General features: G+C 43.5%; 1 protein-coding gene across 2 annotated transcripts; it reads left to right on the top strand.

Annotated features, from left to right (window-relative positions):
• The first annotated feature begins 297 nt into the window (after window positions 1-297).
• On the top strand, window positions 298-17453 carry pld5 (phospholipase D family member 5). 2 transcript variants are annotated; one of them, XM_037100167.1, is made up of 10 exons: window positions 298-456; window positions 9865-10001; window positions 10791-10974; window positions 11217-11325; window positions 12564-12691; window positions 14122-14319; window positions 15011-15162; window positions 15712-15877; window positions 16005-16095; window positions 16595-17453. In XM_037100167.1, the coding sequence occupies exons 1-10, from the start codon at window positions 298-300 to the stop codon at window positions 16849-16851; spliced, it is 1581 nt and encodes a 526-aa protein (XP_036956062.1). In that variant the 3' UTR covers window positions 16852-17453. The 2 variants fall into 2 exon arrangements, with proteins under 2 accessions (XP_036956062.1, XP_036956137.1); XM_037100242.1 differs by lacking the exon at window positions 298-456 and adding an exon at window positions 7060-7137.
• The last annotated feature ends 505 nt before the right edge of the window (window positions 17454-17958 follow it).

Here is a 17958-nt window from a genome sequence, read left to right as displayed (position 1 = left end):
CCCATACAGCCTGGGACTGTACTGCACACACATACACACACACACACACACACACACCCTCCCCAACAAGCATTGCTGCTCTGGCCACGAAACAGACAGGGCACACACTGTAGCTCAGACGGCACCAGAGACTAACAGTGGCTGATTCAGCGGCTCAGTGATAGATAGAAAGGAAAAGAGGGAAGACTTGAGTGACAGCAGGTCTGTGTGTGCTTGAGTGTGTGTGTGTGTGTGTGCGTGTGTGCGTGTGCTTGAGACAGTCTGTGCCCCCAGCAGACAGCAGCTCACAGGTCATCAATGGAAATGTCAGATGATCCAAGGTCGAGGGGGCCGGCGGAGGCTCCCCCAGCACTCCCGCCCGGCGTGACCCCGATGAAAGGCAGCAGCTACAGCGCGGTCCAGCAGCAGGGCTACTCCGCATCCATCTTCCTCAAACGCAAAGACAAGCTGGAAAAGGTGAGACGAGCGCCTCTCAGACATCACGCCGCAGTTTGATCACCTGTGTATCTGTCTTTCGGAGGGCGAGGAGGTGAAATTCAAGCTTTGAGGAGGGGCACAAAACTATTAGAAGTGCGCAAAAAGTTCATTCCGAGAAATGTATTCACCGTGCCAATGTGCGTCGTGGTATCTTGTGAGCCCAGGAGAGGTGTTTTGGAAGCTCATTCATTCTGCATGCGCGCGGTGCATCACTGGAGGATTGCTACAGGAGAGGTGTGCAACTGAGCTCTGCTGCCTCAAATGAGAATTGATTACCACTCGCTGCCACACACCCAGTGCCCTCGCACAAACACAAGAAAGGGGCGCAAAAAGGAGAGCTTAAACAGAAGTTGGGTCAAGAGACTCTGTTTTCATTTCATTTTTAGTGTTAGTATGTTTAAGCATTTGCAAACCCTCTCCTTCACTCCAAAGCATGTTCTTTAAAAGCCGGCATTGCCAACAGTGGAGCAGTCTTGGATGTATGTAAATCATCTTGGTTACAGATACAAAGTTTCATGAGCTAAAGGGACTAAGAGCTAAAGCAGAGCAGAGCAGAAATCATTAGCTTTGTACTAAATTAGTCCAAAGGCAAAAGTTAATGTGCAGCACAGTCGATATAGGCCAAATGAAAAACATTTGCAGGTTTCAGGCTTTGCTGCTTTTCTTTCCTCGAGCGGGACAAACGTAATATCTTTGGGTTTTGGGCCATTGGTCAGACAAAATAAACAGTGTGAATATATTACCTTGTATATTGCTTTGGGCTCTGGGAAATTGCGACAGCCACGCTCTCTTTATGACATCCCATAAAGCAGAGATTTATATACAGTATATTTAAAGCCCGTCTATGTTGTAATCCGGTGACATGACCGGCTGATGTGAGCTCACATGTTCACACCAGAACAATCCAAAAGTCAGACTCTGAAATGGAAAAAATACAATTTACATTTCACTTTTGACTTTGAAGAGATGGAAGGAATGAATACAAGGAAACCAGGCCTGATGTTAAATGTATGCAGTGCTCATGGTATGACTGCATGAGCAAAACGTGATGTTTAGGGTTACTGTGTGGGTCTGTGCATCTACTTGAAACAAGAAGCCAAGACTGTCGCCTTTTTATGCATTTTTATCAATATGAATGTTAAATGTTGATCATGAATAGTTTTTTTTTGTATTAAAGGTGATTTTCCTTCTTTCACTATCCCCACCACAGATGTTATGTTGCAAGACCAGCATGTTTGTTAGTTAAGCTGCTCTCCAGACAACGTCCGAGGTCAAAACTTCCAACTTTTGCTCTCAAAGCGTTCCAGGTGCAAGTTGCCAAAAGTGAACAAATGGTCTTTGCTGACCGTGACGAAATGATGTCTGTCACACTTTGAACCCTCAGCAGTGCAGCCTCCTCGCACGATTAACGAAACAGAGAACACACGTCATGTATCTCATTTTACAGCCCTTTAATACTGGGACATTTCCCAGTATTAAAGGCAGAGACATTTCTGCATTCAGAATTAGTTAGCGGGATGGCTTTAAACTTGCATTACAGAGTTCAGCAATATTTGGTGGAAAGAACTGATTAGTTTTTGGTGCAGGTGGTCGTGCCATGCTGTCGTTCACTTAATGTGCTCATAAATCCTGAACAGCAGATCAGCCAAGTTCACAGAACAAATGATGTTTCAAACATCTTTCTGCCCAAAAGGACCGTCCATGATGAAATTATATTGCAAACATACATGTCTTCCTCCATCACATATATTTGAGGGAATGACTTTATTTCACCTTATTTTATCACTGCTTTTGCTTTCGTTTCTTTACACGTCCCCACCACTTTTTGAAATAGTCAGTTTTGTCCCGGTCACTTTTCAAAAGCATAGCTTGCACCAATAAAAAACTGTAACCCAGGACCTAATGTGTACAGCGTGACGGAAAACAGTTCACATTCATTTAAAAATCCACAGAAGAAAGAAAAAGTTGCCGATTGTGAGGGTTTTCTGGTTGTTTTTCCTCTAGTTTTTTCCACATCCAGCAAGTGCTTAGTCATGAAAAAAAACCATTACCAAACAATCAATTACACGATTCATTCCTCATCTCTCCTTTAGTCATGAGGCCTGTGTGTGTGTGTGTGTGTGTGTGTGTAGAGGCTGAACTCATACTGCTGTGGACTCACTGATGGACCTTTTTAAACGAGAAAACCCAACGCGATCGTTTCTTTCACCCCTGGGTTCCCTATCTGCACCCCATCCACTGTCGCTTTGGCACGTGGCCCAGCGGTCTCCCGTGGCGTTTCACCCAGTAAGCCTTCACTCAGCACATATTACCCCGAGTGTGACGCCATGGAAACACTGAAGTAAAAAAAAAAAAAAAAACCTGTGCACATATGGAAACCTGCTGTTGAGTTTTTGGTGTGAAGGTGAAACACCTACAATGAGGCGTCCTCTATTGGCACTCACAGACGTGTTTGGATTGGGCGTGCACCATAATTCATGCATGACTAAATAGCAACAAAAGGTCATTTGGACTATCTATAAATGTACACCAGTAAGGTCACTGACAGGGGATAATCTAGGCTTCTTCATTGAATTAGGTTAAAAACTCTATTACAGCAGTTTTCATGGAATTCTGCGACTTTATTTCTTCATGAAGTAGGACAATGCTGGACTCAGGATGTTTGAGGGTTAGGGGCAAAAAAATAAAAGTGGCACCTGACGTATGCAGGGGGGCATCAATGTGCAGGAAGTGGTGATACATTTATAGTGAAGAGAGGGCACTTCACCATATATTTTTCAGTGAAACGGCACCATAGAAGGCACTTTATCATGTTTTATCTACTGTATTGGCATACAATGGGGCACTTTTGGGGCATTTTTTTCAAACATAGCGGCACCGATGGATTAGGAAATAATAAATACTGAGATACCGTCACTGAATTTCTGTTGAAATAACCAAATCCAACCTTACTAAAATGGTAAATACATGGATCCAGTTGCCAGTCTCACATAAAAAAAAGTAATACTTGAAAACCAGTGGAAAAAATTTAAACTTGAGGTCCTTTCAGCACCATATTTTTGTCACATTCACAAACACATCAACACTGCCCATAAAAGACTTGGCGGGCCCATCTCATTATGGTTTGCTCATTTTGTCTTTAAAGTCTGCATGTGCCTCGCGGTGCGTCTCTTACAGATGAGGACTGTTTATAATTGGTCCCTTGTGTTTGAGAACTGTGCCGCACGTTATCAGATAATGACGTCCCGAACAGAGAGTCAGGAGGTCGCACAGATAAACTGCGACGGCTTCTGCGACCTTTGAACTGCTCCCCTACACGCATCCTCGCCTGAAAATCGAAAAAGAGCTCCGCGAGAGCTCAACAAAACGGAAAAGAAAACGGACGGCTCAGCGTTTCATACATTAGCATTCAATGTTGCATCACGGTGGTGACTGTGCAGTTGGTGAAATGTTTGTGTCAACAGTTTCCCGGTGTGACCCTTAGCTATGGATCTCGTCGACATTAATAGTCAGATAGAAATTGCCTTGTGGTTATGTCTCAGCTGTATGCGCTCATGATGGTCAGGTGAACAGCCGCTGTCCTGTCTGTCACTTCTCCCCTTGTGTTTTTGCCTGACCCCCATATATGCAGCTGTAGGAACATTCACCTCTCCTGGGAAGTGGTCCAGACATTTCTGTTCCCTCTGTCTCTTTCCCACTCTTTCTCTTTTTGCTCACAGGCGGAGCGACATGCAGAGGACACCTGCGCCTGACAGACACAGCAGGTTCCACCGCCATGACTTTTGTCCTCTGATATCGGCATCTCTCAGGAAACTCAGGCGGTGCCCCACAACTCACCCTTGCGCTGTATCTCCTTTACATCATTGCTTGTTTCATTGATAGAACTTCTTAGTTTGGTAATGAGTGTGTAAAGGAGATAATGTGAGACACTGCCACAGGCTGCAATCTTTTCGCAGCGCAATTACTGTGTAATTTAATATACTGAATGTAACAAGAGCAAGAGTCCATAGACAGGCTAGAGGCACTGTGAGGCTGTACCCGGGAACAGCTCTGCCTTAAAGGATGAACTCACCCAATAATGAAAATTCAGTCAGTATCTACTCAGCCTAATGCTGATAGAACGTCAGGGAAAGTTTCAGAGTTGTCAAAACCTTTGTGGAGCTTCAGAGCAAGGCACCACTGCAGAGGTCTCCTTGATATCTAAAGTAGAGGGGGACTTGTTTTAAAACCGGAGATAACCTGATGAAGGTCTAAGAACAGAAACACTGTAGTCATTAAACCTGCAAGTGAAGTGGACGTGTTTAAAATAAACACAAAATGGCTTCATACAACTGATTGATCGTAATCCAAATCTCAGGAAGCCATGAGAACCCAAAGTGATTTGAAAAGATTTGATTTACACGATTCTCGTATGGCTGTACAAGTACAGTTTCTTTTGCATGGGTGTGAGTTGATAATGACAGAATTTTCATTTGTGGGCAAACTTATCCTTTAAGCTAAATGCTAAAGCATGGCAACAGGCTCACACTGACAATGCTAACTGATTTTTAGCCCGTAAACAGAACAGAAGTTAACACGTTATGTCCACTCCTGTTTTAATAACACCTTCTCTTTTTTTTTTACTTTAGTTGTTATATCAGCTGTCTGAACATTTCTATGGCCTTCAGACTTTTTCCCGCTGGTTACAAAGACATGTCAAGCTAGCCCTCAACTCACTCATAGACACAAGCTAAACCAAGCTAAAAACACCATGTAGGGTTTAGGGGTAATGGTGCTTATCAAAACTATATATATATATATATATATATATATATATATATATATATATATATATATATATATATATATATATATATATTTATTATTAAAAAATGTCTTAATGTCTCAGGTGATGCACCAAATTAGGTAAAACTCTTATGATGTTTTTCTGACATCAAGAATTTGTCTGTGATAGAAAAATCCACTGGTGGACTCGTGCCCTGTTGGATGCCCCTATGTTAGATCAAACATGATGAAGTGCCCTCTCCGGGACCCTTTCAGCAGACAAAATGCAATAAAGTGCCCTCTCTTCATTTTAAATACACACATACATGTGGAGCCCTTTCTGTTTTTTCGCCTCTGCCTCTCAAACATCCTGAGTCCGGCAGTGAAAAAATCTGTTGTCATTTGGTGTAAGGCCAGAAAAAAAAGTCTACTGAGGGCAAACCCCTGCTGATTTAACAGCATGGACAGGGCCAACAGTCACTGAACTCACAACTGCTGGGATAGTGCAAATTTTTGAATCAATCGCGTTCATTTCTGGGGATAACTGGCTGCCGAACAAATGGGTTTTGTGTCCCGAGGAACTATTGGGATTTATGAACAAGGGGCCATCAGAACACTGGAAAGTCTCCTGTGTCACTTCAGCCTATTGAATGCCACTATATATTGTATGTATTTTGTATGCCATAAGTTATAACAAAAGTTAACTTTTAAACAACTCTCCCATCCTCCACCTATCCTTTGCTCATTTCTCTCTGAGGTCCTTCCCTTTCTCCCTGTACGGCGCTGTGATTATGAACAGCAGCAGCTTGCCTGCAGTCAGCAGCATATGTTGTTTTCTGCTGTTAGGCAACACTATATTCAAAAGGGCTTGGGCGAATGAAGCGGCGGAGGAAAGTGTTTGCATATTTCATTTTCCCTGCCGCGGCCCTTAATGTACTCAGCGTGCATTTGGGAGAAGCAGAGCTTTAGATTTTGAAGCTATGAGCAGTGGAGGTGAAACATGAATGAGTGCATCACTGAAAAGCACATTAATTACAATGACTTTAACACACTGGGGATTACAGCAGACAATACTGCTGACTTACATGTCATCAGTCGAAGTTATTAATGGGAGCTACAGGGCTGCTTTAAATTCTTTTGTCTTCTCTGGGCAGAAATTGGTGTGTGTGTGTGTGTGTGTGTGTGTGTGTGAATGTCTGTGTGTGTATGTGTGTGCGCTGTATGAGTTCAGAACAATTTGGTAGTCTTGCAGCAGCTGTCAAACACAGTGGATTACTGGTGGCATGTTTCAGCATTCCTCCCGTCTAAAGTCAAGCCCAAATGCTTTCAGCCAGATGAGGTTTGTTCACAAGCCAGATAAAAGTGGACGATAAAGAGAGAGAGGAGGAAGAGGAGGGTGGAATCGACAAGGAGGAGATGGAGGAGGAGGAGAAGGAGGAGAAGGAGGAGGGGGGTTGCTGGGGCTCGGAGCTTCAGCTCTGTATTGGCCGTTCGAACGAGAGGGGCTGGTCTTTCTCCATCTCTCTCACCACCTCCACTGAGAAGCAGAGAGTTAGCAGCACACATATACAGCTCAGACACACACACACACACACACACACACATACAAACACACACACACACACACTCAGAGGCTGGAGGAACCATGTCAGGACATGGGACGGACCAGGAGCTGAGATGCACACACACACACACACACATCTTCCAGGACAGTGAGGAGGCAGCAGGATGAAGGCAGTGTCAGAGAGTGGAGACATCAGAGAGGGACAGACTGAGGGACGGCTGATGAGAGACAGACGGACAGAGGTGTGTGACTGAGCTGCTGTTTTCCCACCTGTCAGAGAAGTTTGAAGCGCTGCTCTCATGGCGGGACCGACCCCACAGGAGCCCATGAAGGTGACGTTTACAGCCCTCAGCTGCGCTCCTTTCACCCTGCATTCGATTAACATGTGATATTATTCTCACTTTGTCGTAGTCGGGTTTCAGTGCATGTTGGCTCTCAGCTTTTCTTGCCGGCTTCCATCCCATCATTCCTTCATTGATTCATTTGGATCAAGCTTCAAATGTATTCCATGTTTTCTTCAATGATCCACTTGACAACACAGATGTGTGTGAAATAAACACAGAAAGGGGCGACTAATGATTTCTAATGCCAGATGATTTCATTATCCGTTAATTGAGCGACTGTTTCTTTGAATGATCGATTTGAGTCTGTGAAATGTCAGAAAAACATCTGTCACTATTCCCCCGGGGTGCAAGGCGATGTCTTTAAATTGCCTTTTTAGTCCAAAGAACATTGTAAAATTTAAAGATATTGAATCAACAAGCTTATAAAACAGAGAGAGGAAGATAAAAACACAGTTAAGGGGCTGGAACCAACTAATATATTGATATTTGCCTTGTTAAATGAGTGAGATGATTCCACTGATTTTCAGAACTGTAGCTAATTCATTTTCAGTTTATCATTTAGTCAACAAAATGTCAGAACATTTCCCAGAGCCTGAAGGTATGTCATCAAATTGCTTTTGTTGTCCAAAAAAGGCATTTACAAAATCCAATTTTAGATTGAGGGATGACAAAACAGAATTCTTTTAATCATCAAAATTGCTACCAGTTAATTACTTTGTCAATATAACATTACAAAATCGAAAAGATATTCCTTTTACTTGTGTGGAAAAAAATAACATACACGAGGCTCAAACCAGATTCTGTGATCCAATTTATCTCCAGAAAATTTTCACTTACTGATTTATTCTTTTAAATGCCAGAAAATAGTGAAAGAAAATGACCAATTCTTAATTTTCAATGAATGATCAGTCTACAAAATGAAATCAAAGCATCTTTGACAACATAAAAAATCTAAAGATAGAAGCTCAAAGCAGTTTGTCCAAACAACTTGACAAAAAGTCATTTAATTTACCATCGTAGAAGACAAACTAAATCCACACATCTGAGGAAACCAGACCCAATGGCCATTCTCCCTTTTTCTCCCAGCTGACTTTCTTTCAGTCAGATAATTGATTTATCAGTTTGGTGCTACCAGTGGGCTTATTTTGACAGCACTGTAAACAAATGGTGTAACATGTGTCCGGCGTTTTGTTGTCTTTTTTGACGTGAAGGGAATATTGTGTCTTACTGCGCGGGTGGCTGTCGACTGACCCGCCTCGCTCTGTCAGTCACGCTCTGTATCATGAGGCTTTATTTCCGAGCGGCCGTGTACACATCCACAAGTCGAGCACGGTTCCTGACTCTGCTAACTGTGATGAAGAGCTCGGCGGGCTCAGCAGACAGCAGAGGAGGTGTAAGGTCCATCCGGCTGGCTGGCACTTGTGTTTCAGCCTCATTGCTTGAGACAGACAGCGTAGAGACGGCTGACAAACATCCTCCGACCCCCATCTTCTCTCTGACTTGGTGCTGAGCAGTGTTTCCCCTTTCGTTTAATGGTCAAATTTTCATCCATCCATCCATCCATCATCTGTACATATTCTATGTACGCCGCTTAATCCTCTGCAGGGTCGCGGGGGGGCTGGAGCCTATCCCAGCTGACTTAGGGCGAAGGCAGGGGACACCCTGGACAGGTCGCCAGTCCATCGCAGGGCCACACATAGAGACGAACACTCTCACACACTCTCATTCACACCTACGGACAATTTAGAATGATCAATTAACCTCAGTATGTTTTTGGACTGTGGGAGGAAGCCGGAGTACCCGGTGAAAACCCACGCTTGCACAGGGAGAACGTCAAATTTTCATTAAAAAAAAAAAAAAAAAACTTGTAGCCGGGAGTTGTCTTTTTCTTATCAGTGGGACACAACCCATGTGATTGATCAAACGCAACAAAAGAGAATATATAATGTGACGTGATGACAGGCTTGCAAACAGGGCAGGGAATGAGATGTTGAAAATGTGTGGTGGTAAGCAGAACAGAAGTGCCTAACTGCACTTTTAAAACAGTGGAAATCAAGACTCCTCGGGCTGGATCGGGGCAATAAGGCTGCTGCATCATAACCTCGGACCACCCTGGCTGTCACTCCATCCCCATTACAGCCGGCATATACCATGTACTGCACACACATACATGCACAGCAACATGAAATGGAATATTGCTTGTCAAGCGTGCGACGCTGGGTGTATCCCTTATGGCACAGAGGTCATAAAGTATCTTTCAGCTGGGATCTGCTTGAACAACAGAGCCGACAGTACACACAGTTATATAAATCAGAGCCTTCCAATGCTCCCTATAGTTGGGCTTTAGGTTGTGTATCAATTTGCCTTGAGCTGGAGAGCTGTTCCACTTCACTTGTCCTCTGCTCTGTGGCATAAAGTGAGATTTGTGAAGCTTGAGGGGCTCAAGAGTTCTGAATTCCGCAGCAGCCTGGTTGTCAAACCGAGGCTTTCTACTGTTAAAAGAAGACGTACAGTTGTTGTGATTGATCATGGATCCTAACCTCTAATCAATTGGTATTGACTGAGGACATTAGCATTAAATGGCTGGTGATTTCCCTTTTGTGCACCACCACAAACTAAGTGCCACGTCAGGGTCTTCACTGCGGGTTGTTAACATGGTTGACAGGTCGGGCCATTGACTTTTGCTCAGTGCGTATGTGTCACTCATCTTTCCAGAACCAGCAGAAGTGCATCGCCATCTTCGCCCTTCTTTGCTGCTTTGCCGTGCTGGTGGCGCTCATCTTTTCATCCGTTAATGTCTGGGGGGACGATGAGGACGGGATCACAGAGGAAAACTGCAGCAGCGACTGCCGGTAAGATGTTCTGTGAGCGTGACATGAGAGCATAACAAGGCAGGAAAAAAAAGTGAAGTATGCAGTCATGTTTAGCACAAAATACTGTATGTATGAACTAATCCTGACATAAGGATTGATGAATATCTCTAACTTATCGATGTCCACTGCATTAATCCCCAATTCAGAATTATTTAGACAGTGGGAACATTTCTGATTCCTTCCTCACTGGTCCCTTCAGGATTTTGGGTGCGCTATCATAACTTGAATTTCTTATTACATGCTCTACCTAAGCTCACCTATTCACAAGCACTATCACACAATCATGCCAGTGGAGTGGCCATGCAAAGAGTTGGCCTGTCCATCAAGAGCAACTTTGGGTCAAGTGTCTTGCTCAAGGACCATGTGGAAAGAACGAGCCAGGGATCTAACCAGCAACCCAGAGATTAGCGGGTCTGAGCCACAGTGTCACTTTTGTACAAAAAGAACATTCTTCCATTTTAGCATTCCTACATTCCTGTCAGACTCACCCTTTTTCAAAAAAAGGGTCAAAATTGATGTCTTCGTTATTCCACACATTCTTTTGTCATCATCAAGACAATCAACCCACAATTTTAACAACCGAAAGTCTGGTCAGAGACTCGAGTGTGTTTTTCCAGGAGCAGCTTACGTGGCCTTGGCTGTTAAATCTGTTCGAACCCTTCATTCTAACTCTTCACCCTCTGGTTTGTTTCACTTTCTAAACTGTCTTCTTCTTCGAGCAACGAGATCATTAAGGCTCCAGAAACTCAAGAAGTGTTTCTCTTTCAGCATCGTGCTTGTGGAGAACATTCCGGACGACCTCGCCCTCCACATGGACGTCAGACCCCACCTGCCCCTCTCCGCTGGCTTCCACACGCTGTTGGATCAAGCAAAGCACTCGGTCGAGGTGGTGTCACCTGTCTGGGCCTTAAACCCGTGGGACCCGGAAACAACGCCAAGCACTGCCAAACAGGTACGAAGTCACGGCAGGCCGCCTGAACATATTCCCCCCCACGCTCCTGCACAACGTGAACCGGCTGCATTTCCCTGGTGTTCTGTGAGAGGAAATGCAATTATTTTCAAGTAAATTTGTATGGAGTCTTTTAATGAGGTTGGTCCTGCGCGGATGTAAGTATCGCCCTTTTTAGAGAGACATCCAGAAACGCCGCTCGAATGCTCAACTCCGGTAATACAGAACATCACTCTCTTCCTCAGGGTCAGCTTTTGTTCCAGAGACTGCTCAGCCTGAAATCTCGTGGGGTTAAACTGAAGATTGCCAGCAGTCTGACTAACTCTGCTGAACTGAAGACCTTGGCAGCGCACAGTGAGTGGCTGTCAGACTTTCATTTTATAAAAGCAATTTGTTATGTCACCGCAGCCAACCAGGATGAAGATCTGTAGCTCCTAACTACTCAGCTGACAACATTTCCTTTGGCACAAGCCAGCATTAAGGAGAAGTTTCCTCTGTATTCTATGAAGGGCTGCACTAAAAATTATTTTATTTGATATTTCAAATACGATATGAGTTAAAGTAATAAGTGAGAATTGCAGTTAAATTGCAGCTCCGTATTGTTATTTCCTTATTATTTCAATTAATTGTGTTCCCCTTACACTATGGTAATTTCAGTACAATGGAAAGAATGCCACTGCAAAAATAAGTAAAGAAACTATGAATAAAAGGTGTTTCTTGCTTGATATAAATCCACCTATGGAACAAGTGAAAACTGTCTGAAATCTGTTTCCATTGATCTCACTCAAATGCTTTCTAGATTTCTAGGTGACTGTGTCTTATATTAAACATGCACTCTGCAAATATTTTACTTGAAAACATTTTAAAAAATGTTTTAAAAAAAAATATTTAAAAATGTGACGGAATAACAGTTTTTTATGATGACCTCTATCGCGTGATGTCTACAGAAGTTAACGTGCTAACAAGCTAGCCAGGGTCCGTTCATGTCCTCATGGTGAATATACCAAAACTCCTCTGGTGCTACAAGCTCTCAGTCTGGACCAATGGATACAAAGCTAAGTGAGCTAACTAGCGAACAACAGCTACAGTTTCTACTCTGGTGATGCGCTGACCAGATTTCTTTTTGAGTGTGCCACTCCGGCATCAGGCAAATTAGTGTTGTGAGATATCGTGAGATATTTTTGACCGGCTAGTTTTCTGCAGTGCACAGTTTCAAAGCTGTCGGTGTCGAGCCTGCAGCAGAACACTGAACACATCACACATGCAGCATCTCTTGTCTGGAGGAGAACAGATGTAGGCTCATTTACACCACGCAGCCCCGCCCAGCAGCTCCACAGCACGTGTCACGCAACCTTGATGCCTGCCAAAAAAACTTCACAGTGAAGGTCGAATAATCATGAATGTGCAAATGTACCTTACGGCTTTCCTTTCATAGCCTGTCACTCTCAGGCCACCTGCCGACTTTTGCCCACACGTCCGTCAGACAGGCCAGGGCCTATTGGCAGATGTCCACAGTTCTGTCTCATTCTTTCAGACTTTTTTTTTAACACCACCACCGCTCTGTGTCCGTCTCTGTGTCTCGCAATGTCCAGATGCAGAGGTTCATTTCGTTAACATGACAGCTCTTACCAGGGGAAGACTACATTCCTCGTTCTGGATAGTGGATCGGACGCACATTTACATCGGGAGCGCTGACATGGACTGGAGGTCACTCTCCAAGGTAACAGCAAACACCGACAACACCAGTGTGCGCGGTGAAATCAGAACAGAGGATAAATGGGCCTCTGCAGTCAGGCGTGGTCGGTCTGCAGCGCCTCAAAATAGCTTCAGTAGCGTTTGATCTCTGAGAAATAAAAGCTGGACATGCACACATTTAATTAACTGATAACCTTGGCACCCCGCAGGGATTTTAACATAACACAGAGTCTGGATTAGCTGCACTGTACACCTGTTCCTCTTTATGCAGTTACTCCAGCAACACTTCATGTGCATCTGGGATGATTTAAAGATTGCTGTCTGAGGCGGGCCAGAAAGACAAGTAGCGTTTCGCTTTGCATTTAGCGTGTAATTCACCTACAGCGGCGGAACCGCGGAGCATTAGCATACTACTACTTGAAGTGATTACCTGGCGCTTTTCATGCTTCAGCGCTGGCTGGAGGAAGAACTACTGTTCAGTGTAATTAACTAAGAAGCCAGAGGGGAGGAAGGAATGGCCACATGTATGTGTGTGTAGCGTGCACACACACACTCAAACTGTACAGAGTAAATGATTGAAGGGCAGGACAGACAGGAGCGAGGCAGACTCTTCCATACAGAAGCAGCAGAAAAGACAGAGAACCTCTGCCTGCCTCCTTCTGGGTCACTCACCAAAATAGAATTAACACAAAACAAGTTTCTGCTGTGTAATTAATGACCAGGCCAGAATACATTTGGAGCACTTGGCTCTTGTTCTCTTTTCGTTTTGCTGTTTTTAGACGTGCTCGCAGCTGCACAGAAAGTCGGTACGCCACTTTGGACCCTTATAAGATGTACCAGCAACTATCTGGTAGATTGCTGTTACATTTGCTCCATCAATCTGCCCTCAGGACGAATCCTCTGGGCGATCGCTTGACTTTCTCTGCAGCGCCACCATGAGGTTGATATTTGTGGTTCAGAGTGAAATGTCTCGACAGCCGATGAATTTGTCACAAAGTTTAGCACGCATATTATTCTCCTCAAGATGAATTGTAACAGCACTGGTGATCCTTGCTCAGGTCAAAATTATAATTTGTCCAATACAATCGTGTATTACTATATACCTAAAACTAATGACACTGCTAGTTTGCTGATGTCTTGGTAGCAAGCGAACTATACATAGTTATTGTTAATTTGTGCATGTCAGTTGCATACTCCTCCTTTAATTTGAAAAACAGCCTTCGAGTGTCAAACTCTTCACATTCATCACTCTACACAGTGAAGCTCAAATGTGTGAAGGAACAAGGAGGACATATTTCTAACTCGGGGAGGAGGGGCTTTAAAATGATTTCTATTACAATATCTACTCTGGGATCAGCATTCTGCATGTGTATCTAATAAACTAACAAACACTCACTCTGCAACTTTTCGGCTGCATCACCTCTTCCTGTGTGCTCCTTTTCTGACCCCCCGCAGAGAAAAGAACTGGGGGTGGTGGTGTATAACTGCAGCTGTCTGGCTCTGGACCTCCACCGAGTCTTTCTGTTTTACTGGCAGCTTCACGAGAGGGACTACATCCCCTCCATCTGGTCGAAGAGAGTTACAGCCATCTACGGGAGGCACGACGCCCTGGAGCTGCAACTCAACGCCACCCAGGCCACTGCTTATGTGTCTGTGAGGAACAGCTTTGTTATGCTGCAGTATATACTACATGTTAACACATAAATTGACCCTATATACAATGCACGAACCACAGGCTGGGTCTGTAATAAATTGTTAGACTGCTTTATATTCCTTTTAAGGCACCAATTTCCTGACTCCGGACTAGATATCTTTAAAGTTTCATTACCAACTAATAACAGACACAGACAGGGGGTGATTAATCATGTTAATATCACGCTGAGGAGCATCTTGAGGCTGAATATATCAGTACCTCAGCCTAATTTGACAGTAATGAATCTTGTAACCCTCCAAGCGACAAGACGCTTATCAGCTGCATTTAGGACATTTATCATCCTATAGGAACTAATGGAGCCATGAGGTCGCATGCTGCTGGCAACTGCGACCTGCTCTTCTGTCTCACTAGTAGTGATACATGGTCAGAAATGTTGCCAGTTGCACCTTGTTGCTGTTCTTGCCCTTTACCTTTTGGAAAACAGAAGTTATGTTGTCTTTATAGGTGTACAATTTCACTGGGGTGTCAACTAAAGGACAGTTTTGTCAACTTTTCATTATTGAACTGACACAAGCTAAAAGTCGTAGGTATCATATTATGGTGAAACTCGCAGTTTCTCAATTTTCCTTGTGTTTATCTAATTTTGGGTTCAAACTTGGGTCTGAGTGATGAATAATAATCTTTCTCCAGACTTCTCCTGAACTCTTCTGCGCTAAAGATCGCACCAGAGATGTAGATGCAATCTATCAGGTCATCCAGAGTGCAAAGACATTTATCTTCATATCGGTGACAGACTACCTCCCTCTGGTAACCAGGAGTTTCAGAGGAACCTCAGTCACAAGGTACATCAACACAAACATAGTTTCTTCTGACAGATTAGTTTCTTCAAAGTAGACCTTTCATGCTTTTCCATGTTTTCCTTCCCTTCAGTGTTTTATATATGTTCTTGTGCATGTAAAAAGACTAAAAAGGACAAAATCAAGACCTACAGACGCTCCTCTCTCCTACAGCTCCTGAAACAGTTCATAGTCACGCCTTAAATTCTGTGACTTTGTGACATCGCACTATGTCACCATGTCACACATCATTAATGAGAAACGGCTAATTTGGCATGTAAGGATTGATTTAGAAGAGCTGCTCTGTTGCTGTTAGTGGTGCTGGCTCAGGCGTGGGTGAACTGACCATTGAGAGCAGACTGGATAAGAGAGGATCTGTAGAGACAGGAGCTGAAACACTGAGGGGGCGGAAGGGGGAATATTGTACTGCAGCACTGGACTGTATGAGGAAACTTGAAATGATAAACCTTAAAATGAGCATGTAACTGTAGAGAAATGTAATGACATCAACACAGTGTCCCAAACAGTGTCTCATTACAACGGTTGCGTCATCAGGTACTGGTCGCTTATCGACGAGGCGATCAGAGAGGCGGTGGTGCTGAGAGGAATCAGAGTTCGCCTGCTGATCAGCTTCTGGAAGAAGACTCACCCGCTCACCTTTAACTTCGTCACCTCCCTCAAGTCGCTCTGCACGCAGCTGCTCAACTGTTCGTTAGAGGTGGTACGTGAATCAACATCAAATGTGTTTTACGAAAGCCTCCGTTTTCTTAAAGTTCATCTTCACTGATCGTGCAAATATTAGATTTGGATTCTGGACATAGTGACTTTCTTCATCTAATGTTTTGCAGAGGTTTTTCAGTCACAAGGAGCCAAAGGATGATATTCAACATGGACTCAACCACAACAAGTACATGGTGACCGACAATGCTGTCTACATAGGTAGGTGATTTTGAGTTGGTAGTGTTTGAGTGTCCTAATTTATGACATGACACACAACATTTTAAGGAACAGCTTAACATTGTGATTCATGACGTTAATACCACTCTCATAGCTACCAGGAGCTTATCTCAAAGACTGAAAACAGGGGGAACTAAACTGTAGCTCTCAACGCCTTATAAACCTGGAAGAGACTAGAGGGAAATAAAAGAGAGAATTAGAGTTTGTGGGGGGGTTCTTACAGCTTTGCAGGTGCTTGGAGCCATGTTTTCCTTCAGAGAGAGGCAGGCTAGCTGTGCTAAGCTAACCTTCTCCTGGCTGTAATTTTTCATTTAACAGACGTGTTTAATAGTGGTATTTACTTTTTCATCCAACATGCAGCAATAAAGCGAAGAAGCATATTTTTTTCAGATGTGGAACTATTGCTTTAAAATGTCGGCACTGTCACGCATGACAGTGGGCCACATTTTACAGACACGGCGTTTGCTGTTTGTCCTTACAGGTAACCATGACTGGGTTGGAAGTGACTTTGCCGTTAATGCAGGAGTCGGGCTGGTGGTCAAGATGAAAGACAGTCTTCATGAGAGGGGGGTGACGATCCTGGAGCACGTCAAGGCTGCGTTTGAAAGAGACTGGAGGTCACGTTACGCCAAGAGTCTGCAAGGAAACAAAGATCAACATGACAAATACAGACACCTGCACCAAGGGAAGATCCGTCTGGAGAGCAAGGAGGAAAACGAGTGGAGCAACCCTTTATAAGCACAGAATGTCTTTCTATATCCTAAAGCCTCATACGGCTGAATACTTATACGACACTTGTACACAATATGAGAATGTGATTCACACTGTTAGACTTGACCTTATTTGAATAGATTCAGTTACGATCAGCGAACACAAGGTTGAGGTGATACTTTGATTGCAAGTTACAGTATTAGCATCGAACTACTTAATGAATCGTTGACTGTTATATGAGCATGCTATGCTGCATGAATATTGAAGGCAATATTCAAATTCAAACTATATACTGGGACAAGCAATATGCTGATTATAAAATCAATATGCTCCATGTGAAACATATTTAAATCTGGAAAACATGACCCATCGAAGTCACCACAGAAAATCTCATTGAGTGTTTGATGATGATTATGCACTATTTTTGTTGACAGTTTTAATATGCATTTTATAAACTTTTTAATACTTTTCGATTTGCATTACAATTAGAACCTTAATGCTGTTTTTGCCTGCAATGTTAATGACTTCTTCGATGCACACAGACACACACACACAAAGGCTGAGGCAGAAGTTGTACAGATGTGACCAAAGCTGTTAGTCATCTCATTGAAAACGTCCATCTGTCCTAATAAAACATACCTTTTTTTTGCTATTTGTTGTTTTGTTTATTTCAGCATCGGTTCACTGGGGAACACAGAGCCTCCGACACTTAGAGTATACACTGACTCCAACAAAACAAGGTCAGGCGCTTCCCTGACAGACTTTCATGTCTGTGTTTCGCCTCCTCCTTAATTTGTGTCCTGTTTCGCTGAATGTAATCACCACTGAATATGTAATGCTGCACAGCCACTGTTCATATTCTCCAGATCCACTAACAAGCTGCGAGCTATCCTCTTGTTATGTTGGGATAATGAAAGTGAACGTCACATTTGAAACACAAGGAGGCCTCTTTAATCACAGAACCAGCTCGTGTCGGTTGCTTTCAATGAAGGCCCTCGTGGCTTGAATGTAAAAAAATTTAAAAAATACTATGAAAATAAAAAAAAACATGATTCTATATGTGACATGACAGTTATATCTAATGTGTAAAATGTCATCTTCTCAAATTGCTCCCACAACACATTTCAGATATTG

The sequence above is a fragment of the Acanthopagrus latus genome, chromosome 1, assembly GCF_904848185.1.
Source record: "Acanthopagrus latus isolate v.2019 chromosome 1, fAcaLat1.1, whole genome shotgun sequence".
Classification (NCBI taxonomy): Eukaryota; Metazoa; Chordata; class Actinopteri; order Spariformes; family Sparidae; genus Acanthopagrus; species Acanthopagrus latus.
This window is presented reverse-complemented; position numbering and strand designations above follow the sequence as displayed.

Coding starts and splice junctions, on each gene's coding strand:
- pld5 (XM_037100167.1), top strand. CDS start 298: ATGGAAATGTCAGATGATCCAAGGTCGAGGGGGCCGGCGGAGGCTCCC. Junction 10,002..10,790: donor AACTGCAGCAGCGACTGCCG/GTAAGATGTTCT, acceptor TTTCTCTTTCAG/CATCGTGCTTGTGGAGAACA. Junction 16,096..16,594: donor CGACAATGCTGTCTACATAG/GTAGGTGATTTT, acceptor TTGTCCTTACAG/GTAACCATGACTGGGTTGGA.